Raw genomic sequence first — 18,061 nt, forward strand, 5'->3', positions numbered from 1 at the left:
AAGTGTATGCGTGGGTGTGATCCTGATTAGCACTACGATAGTAAAACAAAGAAAATCATGCAGTGAAAACAATTGGCCGGTCCTCACTTAAACAAGAAGCTTGATCTGAATTGGGGTTAGGGTTAAAGTTAGAGTTAGGCTTAAGGTCGTAACCCGGCTTAGAGTTAGAGTTTAGGAATTCAGGTAAGTTTAAGGTTAGGCATAAAGGTTCGGTTATTTTAGTTAGAGTTATGGTAACACTTAGGTAAACGGTTAGGTAATTACATCTTTCATTGGTACTAAGTAGCTGGTTGTATTTATTTATGTGTGTGTGTGTGTGTGTGTGTGTGTGGAAAGATATTCCTGTCTGTCTTTAGTGATTCTCAGTTCACTCTCAGAGGCAGCTGCCTTGTTCTCTACCTCTTCCTCCCACTCTCCCTCCCTCCCTCCCCTCCTCTCCCTCTCCCTCCTTTTCTATCCCTACCTCTCTCTTATCTCCCTCTCTCTCCCCTTCTCCCTCCCTCCCACACCCCCCTTTTCGCTTTCTTCCCTCCCTCCCTCTCCCCCCCCCCTTCTCCGCCCGCCTCCCCCTCTCTTTTTCTCTCGATCTTCCCATGACTCTCTCCACAATGCACAACAGGTTTAACTGCCACATGGTTTCCAAGGAGACCGACAGGCTTCTGTTCACTGAAAGCTCTTTCCTATACAACCTACATGAAACCTAAAACCCGCTGCTTCATAAAAAGCTGTCTATCCACTACTTAATAAAAAATGCCTGTCTGTTTTAGTTTGTCTTCATTGAACCGGTGATTCTCAAAACATGTATTGGCTTGTCATCAGGCATGATCGTTCCAAATCAGGAGGTCTATCCAGCCCTGAGTTTATTACATTAAGTATTGTTAGCCCTTCGTGTGGAGATTTGATGTAGCTGAAGACATTTGTCACGTGTCTTAGTGTGACCCCTATGAAAGGTCAGAGTAGTTAACACCATCAGGGCTATGTAGGAGAGAGTGCGGACAGTCTGCATCCCAAATGTCCACCAATTCCTCGTATAATGCTCTACGGCTGGCCAAAAGTAGTAGGGCATAGGGTGCTATTTGGGACATTGAGACAGCCAGCTAGACAGATGACCTCTAGGGATGGAGAGTGGGCATCACTCCCCCTGCTGTGACAGGCGTCCAGTCGAGTAGGCTGGATCTATTACACGGAGACGGAGGCCGTGTTAGAGCCAAGCACTGATTAATGTCACTCTCTAGGTCTGCCTCTTAGGTCTGCCTCTTTAGCACTCGCTCGCGCATGTACAAACACACAGTTGTTTTTGACATTTATTAGGATGATTGTCACCAGAATTGTTACTTGGACACAATTCAAGATTTATCAATAATAATAATAATTCATTTGTAGTGCACATTTCCCATGCTCAGTGGGCCTGAGGTAAAACAAAATGTATGTAAACCTCAACAACACACACAAAACTGAAGAAGGCAATCACGATCAATCACAACACAATATTCAAAGGCAAAAGATTTCATTTTTAACAGCTAGATATTAGGAGTAAAAATTATCTGGAGGTTTCCGATGGTGAAGGAAGCTGTGGCGTGTTTCCATATAGAAACTCAGTACTGTTCTTCCTCCTAGCCAATTAACACTCTCTTCTAGTTTGTTGTTGTTTAACCTAAGGATGTTAAACTGGGTATATTTTTCAATTAATCTAGACCAGCGTCCCAATCCTGGGGCCCAAAGGGGTGCACGTTTTAGTTTTTGCCCTAGCACTCGCACACCTGATTCAAATTAAAGACCTGGTGATAGGTTGATTACATCAATCAAGTGTGTAAGTGGTTGGGCAACATTTCTAACAGGCGTGTGAGTGCTAGGGGCAAAAACAAAAACGTGCACCCCTTTGGGTCCCGAGGACCAGGATTGGAAAACACTGATCTAGACCGTCTGCTTGTCCTGGTAGATCAGAGGTGTCAAACCGGTTCCACGGAGGGCCGAGTGTCTGCAGGTTTTTGCTCTCTCCTTGTACTTGATTGGTTAATTAGGTCACTGATTGGTTAGTTTCTACCCTCACCTGGTTATGTAGGTATGAACTAGGAACCAATTTATAGGAAAAACCAAAAACCTGCAGACACTCGGCCCTTTGTGGAACCGGTTCGACACCTGTGTAGTAGATGTTTGTGTATCATCTGTAAAAAGAAGTGACATTTCAGTCCAAGTCTTGGGCTTGGTTCATAAGGGGAAGTTCTACAAGTGGCAGCACCCGAAGTGGACCTGAACAGGGCCCTGGTTCAGTCCACTTCAGAGTCTTGGCTTTCTAATTGCCAGGTGTTAGACATTCTTGCCTGTCGGTTATGAAGTTCCGTGCCAGATGATAGATTTACAGTGTCAAAGGCTGCTGTCATATCCAGAATTACCAGATTCTAGTTTCTCCCCTCCATCATCAACATACAGTATCTCACAAACGGGTTAATTTGAGGGGACAGCAAAGGTACACTGTTATACAAGCTGTACACTCACTACTTTACATTGTAGCAAAGTGTCATTTCTTCAGTGTTGTCACATGAACAGATTTAATCAAATATTAACAAAAATGTGAGGGGTGTACTCACTTCTGTGAGATACTGTATCTCGTTGTTGATCCTGCCAGGGCGGTCTTTACCGGGCATGGGTTGAGATTGTCTGGAATTATTGGTTCAAGTCCAAGTTCTTTAAGGTTGTTGTGCTGGAGGCCCGGAACACCGTCAATATGGTGTTGATTACAGTTGGACTGAGAAGTGTGAAGCTAGATCATGTGAGTGCCATGGAAATAGTGTCTGAAGGGCTGTTAGTTGTTGTTGTCTGGGCCAATCTGACAGACCAGTGTTGTCAGTGAGAACGTGCTGAAACTGATGCAGGGAGGATCGGTCCTGGTGTACAATTAGGAAATTGCAGTAGTAGATAGAAGAAATTGTAAGATTGAGCGGTCTGATGATATGAAAGGGCCTGGGCATTCGTATCTTCTCTCCTGCAAGCCTCCAGGTTTTATACAGCATAGATCACTGGTACACCGTGGTGCAAAGCAATTGACAGCGATCTCCTGGGTTTTTATTGGGCCACTGTTGTCAAGAACTGTTCACAGTCTTTTCTTATATTGTTCAACTGCCTTTTCAAGGGGCATTGAACATTTAGGAAGTAATTGCACATCAGTGGATGCTTCTGCAAATGAGCTGGGGATGATGGATTTCAGATTCCAGAAGCATATCAGTTTCTTTTTGCACAGCCATCGGGATGACGGCATTCATGAGAAGGGCTCTGTGGTCAGATAAGCCCGAAAAATGCTTGCTGAAACTAAAAGACTGATGCAGTGGTCTAAGTCTCTGCCTAATGAGGGGTCTCGGACTGATGCAGTGGTCTAAGTCTCTGCCTAATGAGGGGTCTCAGACTGATGCAGTGGTTTAAGTCTCTGCCTAATGAGGGGTCTCGGACTGATGCAGTGGTTTAAGTCTCTGCCTAATGAGGGGTCTCGGACTGATGCAGTGGTTTAAGTCTCTGCCTAGTGAGGGGTCTCAGACTGATGCAGTGGTTTAAGTCTCTGCCTAATGAGGGGTCTCGGACTGATGCAGTGGTTTAAGTCTCTGCCTAATGAGGGGTCTCGGACTGATGCAGTGGTTTAAGTCTCTGCCTAATGAGGGGTCTCGGACTGATGCAGTGGTTTAAGTCTCTGTCTAATGAAGGGTCTCGGACTGATGCAGTGTTTTAAGTCTCTGCCTAATGAGGGGTCTCGGACTGATGCAGTGGTTTAAGTCTCTGCCTAATGAGGGGTCTCGGACTGATGCAGTGGTTTAAGTCTCTGCCTAATGAGGGGTCTCGGACTGATGCAGTGGTTTAAGTCTCTGCCTAATGAGGGGTCTCGGACTGATGCAGTGGTTTAAGTCTCTGCCTAATGAGGGGTCTCGGACTGATGCAGTGGTTTAAGTCTCTGCCTAATGAGGGGTCTCGGACTGATGCAGTGGTTTAAGTCTCTGCCTAATGAGGGGTCTCGGACTGATGCAGTGGTTTAAGTCTCTGCCTAATGAGGGGTCTCGGACTGATGCAGTGGTTTAAGTCTCTGCCTAATGAGGGGTCTCGGACTGATGCAGTGGTTTAAGTCTCTGCCTAATGAGGGGTCTCGGACTGATGCAGTGGTTTAAGTCTCTGCCTAATGAGGGGTCTCAGACTGATGCAGTGGTTTAAGTCTCTGCCTAATGAGGGGTCTCGGACTGATGCAGTGGTTTAAGTCTCTGCCTAATGAGGGGTCTCGGACTGATGCAGTGGTTTAAGTCTCTGCCTTGCCGTACAGCTGCTTCATCCATGCCAGGGTAGACGTTGACCAGGGTGGTTTGGCCTCGTCGTAGTTAGCAACTGCATATGGCAGAACCCAGGCCTCCATGCTCTATTTTGCTTGTTGTCAGGAGAATGCACTCTTCTGACCCCAGAGGTTCCAGCAAATACTTCCTGATTATTTGTGCAGTGTTGAAAGAAGCAGAATGGCTTGGCGAGATATGTTTGGAAGGACACATCTCAATTGTCAAATCTCCTGGACGTGCATTTTCCTTGTCTATATTTCTGTAAAACATGACTTTTTTCAGAGGACTTCAGAGATCTCAATTACTTTTTTCAGAGGACTTCAGAGATCTCAATGACTTTATTTTTTTCCTGCACATGGAGGGAAAAAGAGATTGCTGGGCAAGTTTATCCAAGCAGTATAGAGTTTGACTTCTCTTTATGTTAAGAGAAGGTCTGTAAAGAGTTGCCCTTTAAATAGGCGTGGTGACAAACTAAAAGACACATGGCCATCCTGAACAGATGTTTCATCCTGGTATATGGGCTAGGGGAATTATCCTTCATGAAGATAAAAGGTTCCCAGGGAAACACTTCTAACTGTATTCAAATAAAAGTTATTATTTACAACCTACAGGAACAGACCTGAGTGATTATAGGAATAAACATTAAGTACATTTGTACCACAACGTCCAAGAGATCACAGTAGCCGTTTGAGGTGCCCTAGTTCGGCTTGTGGACATCAAGTGATGAAGGGATTAAAGCAGAGTTGTCATCGGGTCTGAAAATTCGAGCCCAGTCCAACCCAAGCCTTCTGAAATGAGGCCCAGGCCCAGTCCGATGTCACAGAAACAAAGTAAGCCGAACCAGGATAAAAGCCTGATTATCCAGACCCAACAGCGGCTAGCAGCGAGGCCGTGCGGCTGGTGATCCAGGCCCAACAGCTGATAGCAGCGAGGCCGTGCGGCTGATGATCCAGGCCCAACAGTGGCTAGCAGGGAGGACATGCTGCTATGCCTCGCACCCTTGGGAGTGAAAGCTAAGCTCAGCACCTGCTAAAAGCGTTCCACTTCAGATGAAGCCATTTGTTTTCGCTGATTTAATGTATCTCCAGACGACAAATAAGCTGTTATTTTTCAGAAACTGCTTGGAGTATATACATCACATTACAAACAGTAATGAACAGTTTCAGAATGTCTGCAGGTCATGTTGCATTGTTCAAGTGTGTTGACTTCTGTGCAGCATGTCTTAAGACGTAATGTCTAGAACGGTTTGTCTTGTTCTATTATCAAAAACAGTACAGAAGCTTCCCTATTATGGGCTGTGTGTGTATGTGTGTGTTGCTGTGGAACCAAGGTTGAGGGTTGTGGGGGCGTGATGTGAAACCTAATGACCTGACTCTGCCAGTCACTCCTCTGTTATCAGGATAATCAACCGATCCCAAGCCCACAGACCAGTGCAACACCATTACTGAACGCAACTCAAAACCATTCACACCTTTACTGAACGCAACTCAACACCATTCACACCTTTACTGAACGCAACTCAACACCATTCACACCTTTACTGAACGCAACTCAACACCATTCACACCTTTACTGAACGCAACTCAACACCATTAACACCTTTACTGAATGCACCTCAACACCATTCACACCTTTACTGAATGCAACTCAACACCATTCACACCTTTACTGAACGCAACTCAACACCATTCACACCTTTACTGAACGCAACTCAACACCATTCACACCTTTACTGAACGCAACTCAACACCATTCACACCTTTACTGAACGCAACTCAACACCATTAACACCTTTACTGAACGCAACTCAACACCATTCAGATCAGAGCTCAATGCTGGCATTTTCAACAAGGAGTATCTACATGGAGTTTCTATAAGGAGTGCTCCTAAATACATTTAGGAGCACACTTGAGTTGGTGTTTTAATTGTCTCCTGTATTGACAATTAATCACTACAACTATAGACAATACCAGAGTGCTGAAAACATATTGTACATAAATATGTATTACAGGGGTCTCCACCATTTTCTTTTATAAGAGATACTTTTAAAAATGAAACTTTGTGACACATTACAAATACTTCTAGAGCTTAAATGAAATGGCAGTCATTTTCAATGATTCAACCACATTACATAATATTATATCTATTTAGTGAAATTGTCCTTTTTAAGTGACTCTGGCCTTTTCATTGGCTTCAGGCCATAGAGGAATGTGTGGTTTGATAAATGTAATGTACTGTTGCTGCTAAATTAAACAAATAACACATTGGTGCAAATTATGTTCTAACTTGATTTATGTTTGCAATGTACAAGCCCAATAGCTCCTATCAGCTGATAATCAGACCCACCCCCAGACAACCCAGAGCAGGCAGCGTGCTCAATGTCCTGTTAGGTTCTGCTTCCAAGCCAATAGAGGTGGGATAAATTCAATGATGCCTTGATTAAATAGTTGCCAGGAGCCTTCAGTGTCTGATGTGTGAGATATGAAATACGAATTTAATTCAGAAATGACTTGTAGCCACTTTGTCCTTCCTCAGAAGATCATGTTTAATTGGAGGTAGTAGTTATGTAACGTGTAGCCTGGTAGAATTAGGCATTAACAGACAAACCAGTATTCTTGCGTTTATTTTCTTTTATGTGATCCGTACCAGGAGTTTGTTGTATATCAAATGTGCCCTTGTCAGTTCTGTAGGTCACAGAGTTTGGTTTTTGAGCCAAGAGAATGAGAGTGTTGTCTTTCAAGTTACTTGACACTTGAACACTGCTTAATTGATTTTGTCATTGTGTTAAAATTCTGGATATTTATCAGCGGGTTGGTGGGCTCTTTGAGTCGCGTTACTTTGGCATGTGGCTTTTCAATCTAGCCAGTTCCCAGGGATCCTAGTGTTTGTTTTGACTGTTTCTCCATTTGTTTGAAACGACCAGCTTTCTAGTGTGGATAAGGACCTCCAGAGAGGATTCCACAACCACCATTTTGCCTCAAATTAAAAATAAGAATATGGCTCAAGTGGACTCAGTGTGAGATGGTGTGTTTTTTTTTAAATAGGTTGTGTCCTGTAATGCCAGACTTGTGGTAATAATGGAAGACCAGGTGTGTGGTTCTGTCTGGGTGGCTCCTCACTGTTGACTATTTGTCAAAAATAACTACCTGTTCCCTGTCTAGTCCCCTAGGTCTACTTCCATTGTAGTGTAGTGTATACGAAACATTGTGTGATTTGCTGTCCTGCAACCTCTGACTGATTACTGGCGTGTTTACCTTTCATTTCAACACAAAGCAGCCCCAATCCCTGTCTGACATCATAAACGAGCTCGTTCACATGCACCTCTTCATCACATGGCTCCTGCTGTATTCTGCACAGATTTCACATTAACTCGGGATATGATTTTCAACCTTAGACAATCTGTCCATCTTAAGAGCTCAAACCTCTGGTTGTTATGAAACAAAAACCTTGCCCAAGGTGGCTGATCCATTTTCTTCTTTATAGCACACAGGTTAGCCTGGTGTTAGCCTGGGAATCTTGTTAGCAGGTTGTCTCTTTTACTGATGCCCAGATTAGAGTTCTAAACCACCACCTCCCTGTCCTATACAGTGAACTTTGTTTGACCCTAAAGGCCCTGGTTACAGTAGGGTATAACCTTTGACCCTACCTACTCTGCTTACAGTAGGGTATAACCTTTGATCCGACATGCCCTGGTTACCTTGGGGTATAACCTTTGACCTTACTGGCCCTGGTTACATTAGTACACTCTATAAGGAATAGTGTTGCATTTAGGGCTTTCACTAATGATTATTTGGGGAATGTATTTTATAGATTTTTCTGAATGATTGATCAAGTTATTCAGATACAAATTAAAAAAATGTATATGTTGGATGAAAATAAATCTTCGGCTTTCTACCGCTCCTATATTTAGCAATTAATATTGTGTGTAATAATATTGTGTGACGTCCATTGCTTAAGCAAGTGATAGTAGGGTATGAATCAGAAAGCACCGATCTAGGGCAGCAGAAAAACATTTTTGTGAATCTTTACAGTACCATTTATAAAATTGCATCTTGTTTGCTAGCGTATGAAAACATTGACACTAATCTTAATAATAAAGTTCAAATAAAACGTCTAGTTGTTTAGCGGTTTGTCAGCCCCACATGCTGACGCTCGGTACATTTCCTGTCCCCATTGCGGTTGGATGTGTAGTCAGTGCATCAAGGATTTTTCTGTAATCGAATTCCTCAAGTGACTTGATGAATTGTGACAGCCCTAGTTGCGTTTAGGACACTCTGTCTGTATTTAGTTTAAAACTGCAAATAGATTAAAATAACCAAGCAATGTGATAAGCTGAGCTGGCACAAGTCTGTTTTGAGGGGTAACAATAGGTTATTGATTAGTGGGGGGTCACTAAATAGAGGTTATTGATTAATACTGTGTCATTCGACCAATGCATAGATAACGTTGTGATTCAGACAGACCATCACATGACTGAGTGTCTCATAGCCCATTGAACAGGTGGATGGGTTGACACATGGTCACCACACTGGGTTGGACATTTGAAATATAACATTGACACATGCTTGCATATTTTTCTATACTTGGAAACAGATTTCCTAAATTACACAAATGTTTTGTGTAATTTAGAGTACAGTAGGGGTCCTTTACACACTTGTGTAGCCCAACCCTGTCATGTAAACAACACTGACAGGAGGTCATAAAGGAAGTGAGGGAACATTTCCACTTTCTGACTGGGTTTATGACCGTCTGCCTTAACTGGTTTTTGACTTCTACTTGTTTTAAAACCTTGGAAGGAAGTATGGTTTGAAATGAATAAGAAAGGGATATACTGCTCTGGATTAAGAGACCACAGCACATTTTTCTTTCCTTTCCAAAAAAGTTGAAAAGGAATGTTTTGAGTGAGGAACCGAAGCGTTCAATTTGCAGTGGTCTCTTAATTTTAACCCTTCTTTTCCTCACTCAAAACCTTCCTATTCAATATGTTTTGGAAAGGAAAGAAAAAGGTGCAGTGGTCTCTTTATATTTTACAGAGATGTATTAGGAAATTCTGCAAAATCATCAAGGAATATCATCCGCCAGTAATTTTGCCATATCTGTGTAGTTGAGGATATCTTCTAATGTATTGTCTGGTTCTCAGGGGTGCTGTAGTGTCTGGTTCTCAGGGGTGCTGTAGTGTCTGGTTCTCAGGGGTGCTGTAGTGTCTGGTTCTCAGGGGTGCTGTAGTGTCTGGTTCTCATGGGTGCTGTAGTGTCTGGTTCTCAGGGGTGCTGTAGTGTCTGGTTCTGTTCTGTTTTTAAATGGTTGGAAAGCCAGTGAAAACACATTGGGAATTCTCTCCTTCTTTGTTAGGGGTGAATAAAGGTGGAAGTCGGTCAGCATTTCTGCCATATTTCCACATTCTCATGACGTGGTGTTCAGGAGCTGTCGGTCTTTAACACATTGGAATGGATGGAGCTGCTGGGAATCATACAGCTTATCATCAGGACACTGGTGCATCCTAGTCCTCCCTGTGAAGCTGTGAAGCCTCTGGTCTGACTGTCTGACTGCATGGCTGACTGTCTGTCTGCATGTTTGCATGTCTGTATGTTTGTCTGACTGTCTGCATGTCTGACTGTCTGCATGTCTGACTGTCTGTCTGTCTGCATGTCTGATTGTCTGCCTGTCTCTCTTTATGTCTCTGTGTGCCTGTCTCTCTTTATGTCTCTGTCTGCCTGTCTCTCTGTCTGACTGTCTCTCTGCATTTCTGACTGTCTGTGTGCATGTCTGTCTGACTGTCTGTCTGCATGTCTGACTGTCTGTGTGCTTGTCTGACTGACTGTTTGTCTGACTGTGTCTGTCTCTCTGACTACCTCTCAACTCAAAGGGCCTGTATTAGCATCAGAAACATTTGTTCACATTGCTGATGAAAGGTGGGAAAAAGAAACAGTGAAAACAAAAATAGCTTCAGCAAATCTTCCTTTACATTATACTCAAGTCTGAATGTCTTATTAAAGGCTATAAACGGTATGGAAAATGTTTTTTTGCAAATAGTTACAAGTGAGAATGACCGAAAATTAATGAGTATCTCTGTTTCTCACCCTCAACTTCTCTCACTCTGTCTTTCTCTCAGTCACGAGATAAGTCTTAATCCTGTGATTCTCCCTGATACCCGAGAACAAAAACAACAGGTCTCTGTTGGTTACTGCCTCTCTCCTGCTCCCCTCCATTTCTGTCTTTCTCTTTAAACTCTCCAATCCAAATAAAAACGTCTGTATTGGCGTGATGTGACAGGGTACACATTGCAGAAATGCTTGGAAACAATAGAACATAATTAAAACAAAGACCATTGTCAGGGTGGTCCTTATGGTCCTTACTGGAGGTCTGTGTTTGTATGACTGGAGGTCTGTGTTTGTATGACTGGAGGTCTGTGTTTGTATAATTGGAGGTCTGTGTTTGCATGACTGGAGGTCTGTGTTTGTATGACTGGAGGTCTGTGTTTGTATGACTGGATGTCTGTGTTTGTATGACTGGAGGTCTGTGTTTGTATGACTGGAGGTCTGTGTTTGTATGACTGGAGGTCTGTGTTTGTATGACTGGTGGTCTGTGTTTGTATGACTGGAGGTCTGTGTTTGTATGACTGGAGGTCTATGTTTGTATGACTGGAGGTCTGTGTTTGTATGACTGGAGGTCTGTGTTTGTATGACGGGAGGTCTGTGTTTGTATGACTGGAGGTCATCAAATCATTGCTTACAATATAGATTAGGGATGTTCCGTAAATGTTCCCTTTCCCCTGAAGTGTGCACTAGTTCCCTACTTTCTACAGGCCTAAAAGCCATGGGTTGGTGTTAGTATGAGCTCGGGGCATGGCCAATGTGCTTTCTGGCCTCCAAGTTAGCTCTTCATTGTCCTCGCTGTAGAACTACTGAGATGTGATATACAGTTACCATGAAAACCGTCTACGTTCTACTTCATTCCTGTTCTAACTGAATTTAACAGCAATCTGATACTCCACCACTTCCTGGCCATTACAAACCAATACAAACTGTATCAAGAGATTATTTGTTTGTCTGCTTAAACAGTTATGTGAGAGGAACAGAGGTTTACAACAAATAATCTCTTTATTATATATGTAAAGGTTTGTACTGTTCAGGGAGTGGTGCGGTATTAGAGTGCTGCTAAAGCCACTTAGAGGAAGGAAGATGAGTGATAGAGAAAGATAGGGTGATGGAGTTGTAGAGAGAAAGGCATGAAATGGTAATGAGGGGAGAGGAAGATGTAGTGATAGAGAGAGGACGATGGAGGGGTAGAGAGAGGACGATGGAGGGGTAGAGAGAGGACGATGGAGGGGTAGATAGAGGACGATGGAGGGGTAGATAGAGGACGATGGAGGGGTAGAGAGGACGATGGAGGGGTAGAGAGGATGATGGAGGGGTAGAGAGGATGATGGAGGGGTAGAGAGGACGATGGAGGGGTAGAGAGGACGATGGAGGGGTAGAGAGGACGATGGAGGGGTAGAGAGAGGGAGAGGAAGATGTAGTAATGGAGAGGGAGAGGAAGATGTAGTGATGGAGAGGGAGAGGAAGATGTAGTGATGGAGAGAGGGGGAGGAAGATGTAGTGATGGAGAGAGGGAGAGGAAGATGTAGTGATGGAGAGAGGGAGAGGAAGATGTAGTGATGGAGAGAGGGAGAGGAAGATGTAGTGATGGAGAGAGGGAGAGGAAGATGTAGTGATGGAGAGAGGGAGAGGAAGATGTAGTGATGGAGAGAGGGAGAGGAAGATGTAGTGATGGAGAGAGGGAGAGGAAGATGTAGTGATGGAGAGAGGGAGAGGAAGATGTAGTGATGGAGAGAGGGAGAGGAAGATGTAGTGATAGAGCGAGGAAGATGGAGTGTGGACCATCAGTGGCGATGGTAACCATGGCAGTGAGCTCAGGGGACATTCCTGCCATGCCCTCAGGCTTTGATCTTGGTTTAATTAGACAGCTCTTAGATCACCAGAACATCCCTGTCTGCATCCCAAATGCCCCCCTATTCCCTAGACAGTGCAGTACTCATGACCAGCGCCCCTGCTGAAGGGAGCATTGTGCCATTTGGGATGCAAGCCCTTGAGAACATTACCTTGTCAGGGAGTGGAGTTGTGTAGAGGGAGGAGACCATGGAACAGCCACTCCAGGACAATGCTGTTCTGTGTGCGGTCACAAAAATTGTTGGCACATTTTGGAGGTTTTTTTGTCACTTTTGGTTTTGCGTGGTCACTTCATGGGTCAGCCATTGCGTGTTAGTTCAGGAAAAAAAGCATGTCAATCACACTTTGTCCAGAAATGAGGTCCACTAAATCTAGCAGTTGCTTGGAAGGTTCCAGGTGTTTCACGCCAGGCATTGCTGGCAGTCCTGCTCCGCTGTGAATTCCTGTAGAGGACAGACTGATTGGCTGAATAGTTTTTAAACGCTTCGAGCCGAGGGACAGATTCATTGTTGTCTTGGATCTGAAGCGTGTCTGGTAACAAATAAATGACAGGCAGTGTCTATTGGCCTGTTGGCCTTGGGGACAGAGAGTTGGCATGGCTCATGTCAACACACAGTGGAGAGGGGAGGCGGTGCTGTGAGGTAAAGGGTTATTTGTCCCTGTGGCTCTGTCCTGCACTGCTAGGTGACGTCAGAGCCCGTGTCCACGGTATTGACCTTTAGCGAGCCATTATGTGGAGTTATCTGTAGGGGGAGGGGCTTTTTCCGGGGTTGCATTCAGTTCTGGGTGTGAAGACATACTGTGACAAAAAACACAGCCAGCCTAGTGACTACATTTCCACAGGCATGGGTCATATCTCCCTGGACTTCAATATTCTTCTGAGTAAAAAAACAGAATCAGAATCGGACAAACAGCTGAATGAATCCTAGGCTAACATGTAGAGGGTGTTCCGAGCAGCCTGAGGGCTAGAGGATGTTAGCTCAGTGCCTGATGTCTCTGTCAATACGGGTTTTTCCAAACCACTATTTGTTGTGAGAACGGGGCTCATACATTTTTTGATAAATTTTTTTGACTACCAGTTCATTTTTTGGTAACTAATGCAGATCTAGCCCCAATACACCCTCTGTCCTGCTGTTGGTGCTTCTCACAATTTCCTCTCTCGATTCAACTTAATGGGCTTCATTGGCATGGGAAACATCTAGTTATGGAGGACAAAATAAAGCACTTACCAAAGTGAGGTAAAGAAATAACAACACTTCATTATTTTTGTTTACATTACACAGTCGTTCCTTTACTCCCACCTCCCTCTCTCACCCCTCCCACCTCCCTCTCTCACCCCTTTCACCTCCCTCTCTCACCCCTTTCACCTCCCTCTCTCACCCCTCCCACCTCCCTCTCTCACCCCTCCCTTCCTCCCTCTCTCACTTCTCCTCCCTCTCTCACTCCTCTCTCACTTCTCCTACCTCTCTCTCTCACCCCTCCCACCTCCCTCTCTCACCCCTCCCACCTCCCCCTCTCACTCTCTCCTCCCTCCCTCCCTCTCTCTCTCTCTCCTCCCTCTCTCACTCCTCTCTCACTTCTCCTACCTCTCTCTCAATTCTCCCTCTCTCCTCCCTCTCTCACTCCTCCTGCTTTCTCCTTTCTCCCTCTTTCCATGTTCTAAGGCTCAGCAGAGAGCAGCTCGGTCACTCTCCAGCTCTCCCTCCAGGAGACTGTAATGTCAACCACAGGCCTGTTAATTACCCCTGAAGCTTTAATGAGCTCCCTTCACAAGACCCAGCTGGTACTGGTCTCTTCCCACTAGACCCAACCCCCTGGGGCAGTACTGGGCTCCTCCCACTAGACCCAACCCCCTGGGCCAGTACTGGGCTCCTCCCACTAGACCCAACCCCCTGGGCCAGTACTAGTCTCCTCCCACCAGTCCAAACCCCCTGGGCCAGTACAGGTCTCCTCCCACCAGTCCAAACCCCCTGGGCCAGTACAGGTCTCCTCCCACTAGACCCAACCCCCTGGGGCAGTACTGGGCTCCTCCCACTAGACCCAACCCCCTGGGGCAGTACTGGGCTCCTCCCACTAGACCCAACCCCCTGGGGCAGTACTGGGCTCCTCCCACTAGACCCAACCCCCTGGGGCAGTACTGGGCTCCTCCCACTAGACCCAACCCCTTTATGCCAGTACTGGTCTCTTCCCACTAGACCCAACCCCCTGGGCCAGTACTGGTCTCCTCTGATTAGACCGTGCCCCCTGGGCCAGTACTAGTGTTTGTGCCATTGGAAAACTCAATTTAGTTGTTTTCGCCCATCCTTGTTTGTTTGTGAGGTATTGTGTCTTTTGATGGGTTAGTAGTATACAGACAGACATCATATATCTTCCTGCGTGAGGATCTTATTATCCAAAAAACATAATGTTGTTGTTTGAGCTATCTCTCAGTCTCTGCCAGGTCAGTTCCCTCAAATACGACACGTTATTGGATGTGTTTTGAATGTACTGGACTGAATCCTACTGTAGGGAACAAGTCCTGGTGTTCCCTGATAGAATGAACAAAAGGCATTGAGCCACATTCACAGAGCTGGAAAATAATCCTGCAGCCACAGGAAATGGGAATTCTCATGCAGATTACAATGAATGGACGTTTTTTTGTACAGGTCAATACATTGTTTTGTTATGGCAAATCAAGACTAACATTTCAATTACATGGAAACTACTATCTTTAGATGCGTTTTAATTATAGAATACAGTACTGTACAGGTTTCTACAGGAATGTCCCTTCAACAACAAGACGATATATACATATACATATATAAATATTCCAATTAGCATAGAATGAATGTGCCTTGAAATGTCTGTGATGCCAGAGTTGTGCTGAGTTTCTTTCAGTCACCAGAGTGACTTCTGGTCTGCCGGTGAATCTAGGACGACCAACCTCACAGCATTGTCACAGTGTGGGTGTCTATTCTACACTCACCTAAAGGATTATTAGGAACACCATACTAATACTGTGTTTGACCCCCTTTCGCCTTCAGAACTTCCTTAATTCTACGTGGCATTGATTCAACAAGATGCTGAAAGCATTCTTTAGAAATGTTGGCCCATATTGATAGGATAGCATCTTGCAGTTGATGGAGATTTGTGGGATGCACACCCAGGGCACGAAGCTCCCGTTCCACCACATCCCTAAGATGCTCTATTGGGTTGAGATCTGGCGACTGTGGGGGCCATTTCAGTACAGTGAACTCATTGTCATGTTCAAGAAACCAATTTGAAATTATTCGAACTTTGTGACATGGTGCATTATCCTGCTGGAAGTAGCCATCAGAGGATGGGTACATGGTGGTCATAAAGGGATGGACATGTTCAGAAACAATGCTCAGGTAGGCCGTGGCATTTAAACGAAGCCCAATTGGCACCAAGGGGCCTAAAGTGTGCCAAGAAAACATACTCAGACTGGCCCGTCTGGCACCAACAACCATGCCATGCTCACAATTGCTTAAATCACCTTTCTTTCCCATTCTGTCATTCAGTTTGGAGTTCAGGAGATTGTCTTGAACAGGACCACACCCCTAAATGCATTGAAGCAACTGCCATGTGATTGGTTGATTAGATAATTGCATTAATGAGAAATTGAACAGGTGTTCCTAATAATCCTTTAGGTGAGTGTATATTGTCCTTTAAGTGTAGTAGTTGTGTAGAGTCTTTTGAGTATAGAACTTGTATAGTATTTTGAGTGTAGTACTTGTATAGTCTTTTGAGTGTAGTGCTTGTATAGTCTTTTGAGTGTAGTGCTTGAATAGTCTTTTGAGTGTAGTGCTTGTAGAGTCTTTTGAGTGTAGTGCTAGTATAGTCTTTTGAGTGTAGTGCTTGTATAGTCTTTTGAGTGTAGTGCTTGTATAGTCTTTTGAGTGTAGTGCTTGAATAGTCTTTTGAGTGTAGTGCTTGTAGAGTCTTTTGAGTGTAGTGCTTGTAGAGTCTTTTGAGTGTAGTGCTTGTATAGTCTTTTGAGTGTAGTGCTTGTATAGTCTTTTGAGTGTTTGACATGTTGACCAGACAGAGGGACAGTGGCACGTCAGTAGGACATTAGATATCACCAGTATGTCTCTTTGGGACTTTTCTCCACATTCCCTTTTGCACATATGAACCAGCACCTCCTGTAAAGTAAAAATGAGATCTTGTTTTACCACACAAAAGGTCTGCAGAGATGGATTAATTACAGTGGTACATAGCGCAACTCAAAATGGAGGGAGGGTAAATCCACTGTTGAAATTACATCATTCTGTGACAATGCTTAGAATCAGATGTTGGTTTGTACTGAACATTTTGATGTTCAGATCTCCTTCTCAATGCTGTTGAATGTGACTGGTGAGAAACATATCTGTTCTTCTGCCACATCTCCTTTGATCAGTCTGTTTTTCCTTCTGCTGCATGACCACATGCCCAGAATATAGAGTAGTTATTCACTGACCCAGTCTGTATGTCTGTCTGTCTGTCTGTCTGATAAATGTTATGTGATACAACATAACCATGGCAGAGATGTTTGTCAAAACAACACCATGATTTACATTAGCTAACCGTCATGCTAATTTTCATCTTTGGCTTGATGCTGTCATGTACATTTCTGTCTTTGATTTGATGCTGAAATTGCTTCATTAGCATTTTCAGAACCATTAAAAGGGTGAAATGTTTCATAGCCTGGATGATCATTGGTTGTGAAACACATGGCAGTTCTCACCCTCTCCATCCTTTGCATTAATATTCTTGGAATTCATATTAACCCATTCATCTCAACCAACACGTCTTTCTGCTTCCAGGAGATTGCTCGGCACCTTCGTCCCAGCACGCTACGAGCTCTGTACGGCAAAACTAAAGTGCAGAACGCTGTCCACTGCTCTGACCTTCCAGAGGACGGACTTCTGGAGGTAGATCCATAATGGCTGCTTATTCATCCGCATGTTAGGAGTTCAAAGCGGTTCCTCCACCCACTGTCATTCATCTGTTCAACGCTGGAACGAGTGAGGATAGGGGTGGCATTGATAGCCATTTACAGTGGCCTGGCCAGAGACAGGAAGCACTCGATCCAAAATGGCCCGTCATCTCTCCCAGTGCACTAGGGCCCCTACCATCCCTGCTAAAAAGTAGGGTTCTCTATCAGGAACAGGGTGGCATTTTATGGTGCAGCCGGTAGCAGCATCAGAGTCTCATGACTCTGTGGCCTTGTGGGCCGAGCCACTACAGATCCCACTGGGAAAGAATAGCCGGGCAGAAACAAGCCCATTGTTCAGAGGGAGTGGGTCTGACCTGTTGGATGTCATTGTTGGGGTGGGTGAGTGACGGAGAGCAAGAGCTCCTGATCTGTGGGGCAGCCAGCGTAGCGGCCAGGCACTAAACAAATAGCTCCTTGTTAATCATTAGCCTGGTGACTGGCTGGGCTCAGCAGCCTAATACGTCCCACAGCCCATATCAACCACTGTGGCACAGAACAACACTGGGCTGGAAACAGACAGCTTTCTCTCTCTCTGCCGTAGCCTCGTCTTACACACACCCCTTTCTCTATCTTAGCAAATTCAGTCTGGAATAGCTTTCCAAAAGCCTGTATGTTTAGCTGCACTGAATCAAAAAAATTGCAATGTAAAAAATGTCACTGGTGTTTTTTTTATTGCTTGTAGTTCATACTTCTTTCGCTTTCTCTTTTAACAGGTCCAATATTTCTTCAAGATTTTGGATGGGTGAATGGTTTTTATAAAACAGATGAATAGTATTACAAGTGTTCATTCCCATTGCGTATGTATTTCAATAAAAGACATTTGACCACAG

General features: G+C 44.5%; 1 protein-coding gene across 4 annotated transcripts in view; it reads left to right on the plus strand.

Annotated features, from left to right (window-relative positions):
• Window positions 1-18,060, plus strand: part of nme7 (NME/NM23 family member 7) — a 41,118-nt gene extending 23,058 nt beyond the window's left edge. For all 4 annotated transcript variants that reach the window (NM_001303962.1, XM_010871281.4, XM_010871280.4 and 1 more), the window contains 2 exon segments: window positions 17,059-17,166; window positions 17,945-18,060. In NM_001303962.1, the coding sequence (NP_001290891.1) occupies window positions 17,059-17,166; window positions 17,945-17,977 (141 nt within the window). In that variant the 3' untranslated portion in view covers window positions 17,978-18,060.
• The last annotated feature ends 1 nt before the right edge of the window (window position 18,061 follows it).

This window comes from Esox lucius, chromosome 8 (assembly GCF_011004845.1).
Source record: "Esox lucius isolate fEsoLuc1 chromosome 8, fEsoLuc1.pri, whole genome shotgun sequence".
Lineage (NCBI taxonomy): Eukaryota > Metazoa > Chordata > Actinopteri > Esociformes > Esocidae > Esox > Esox lucius.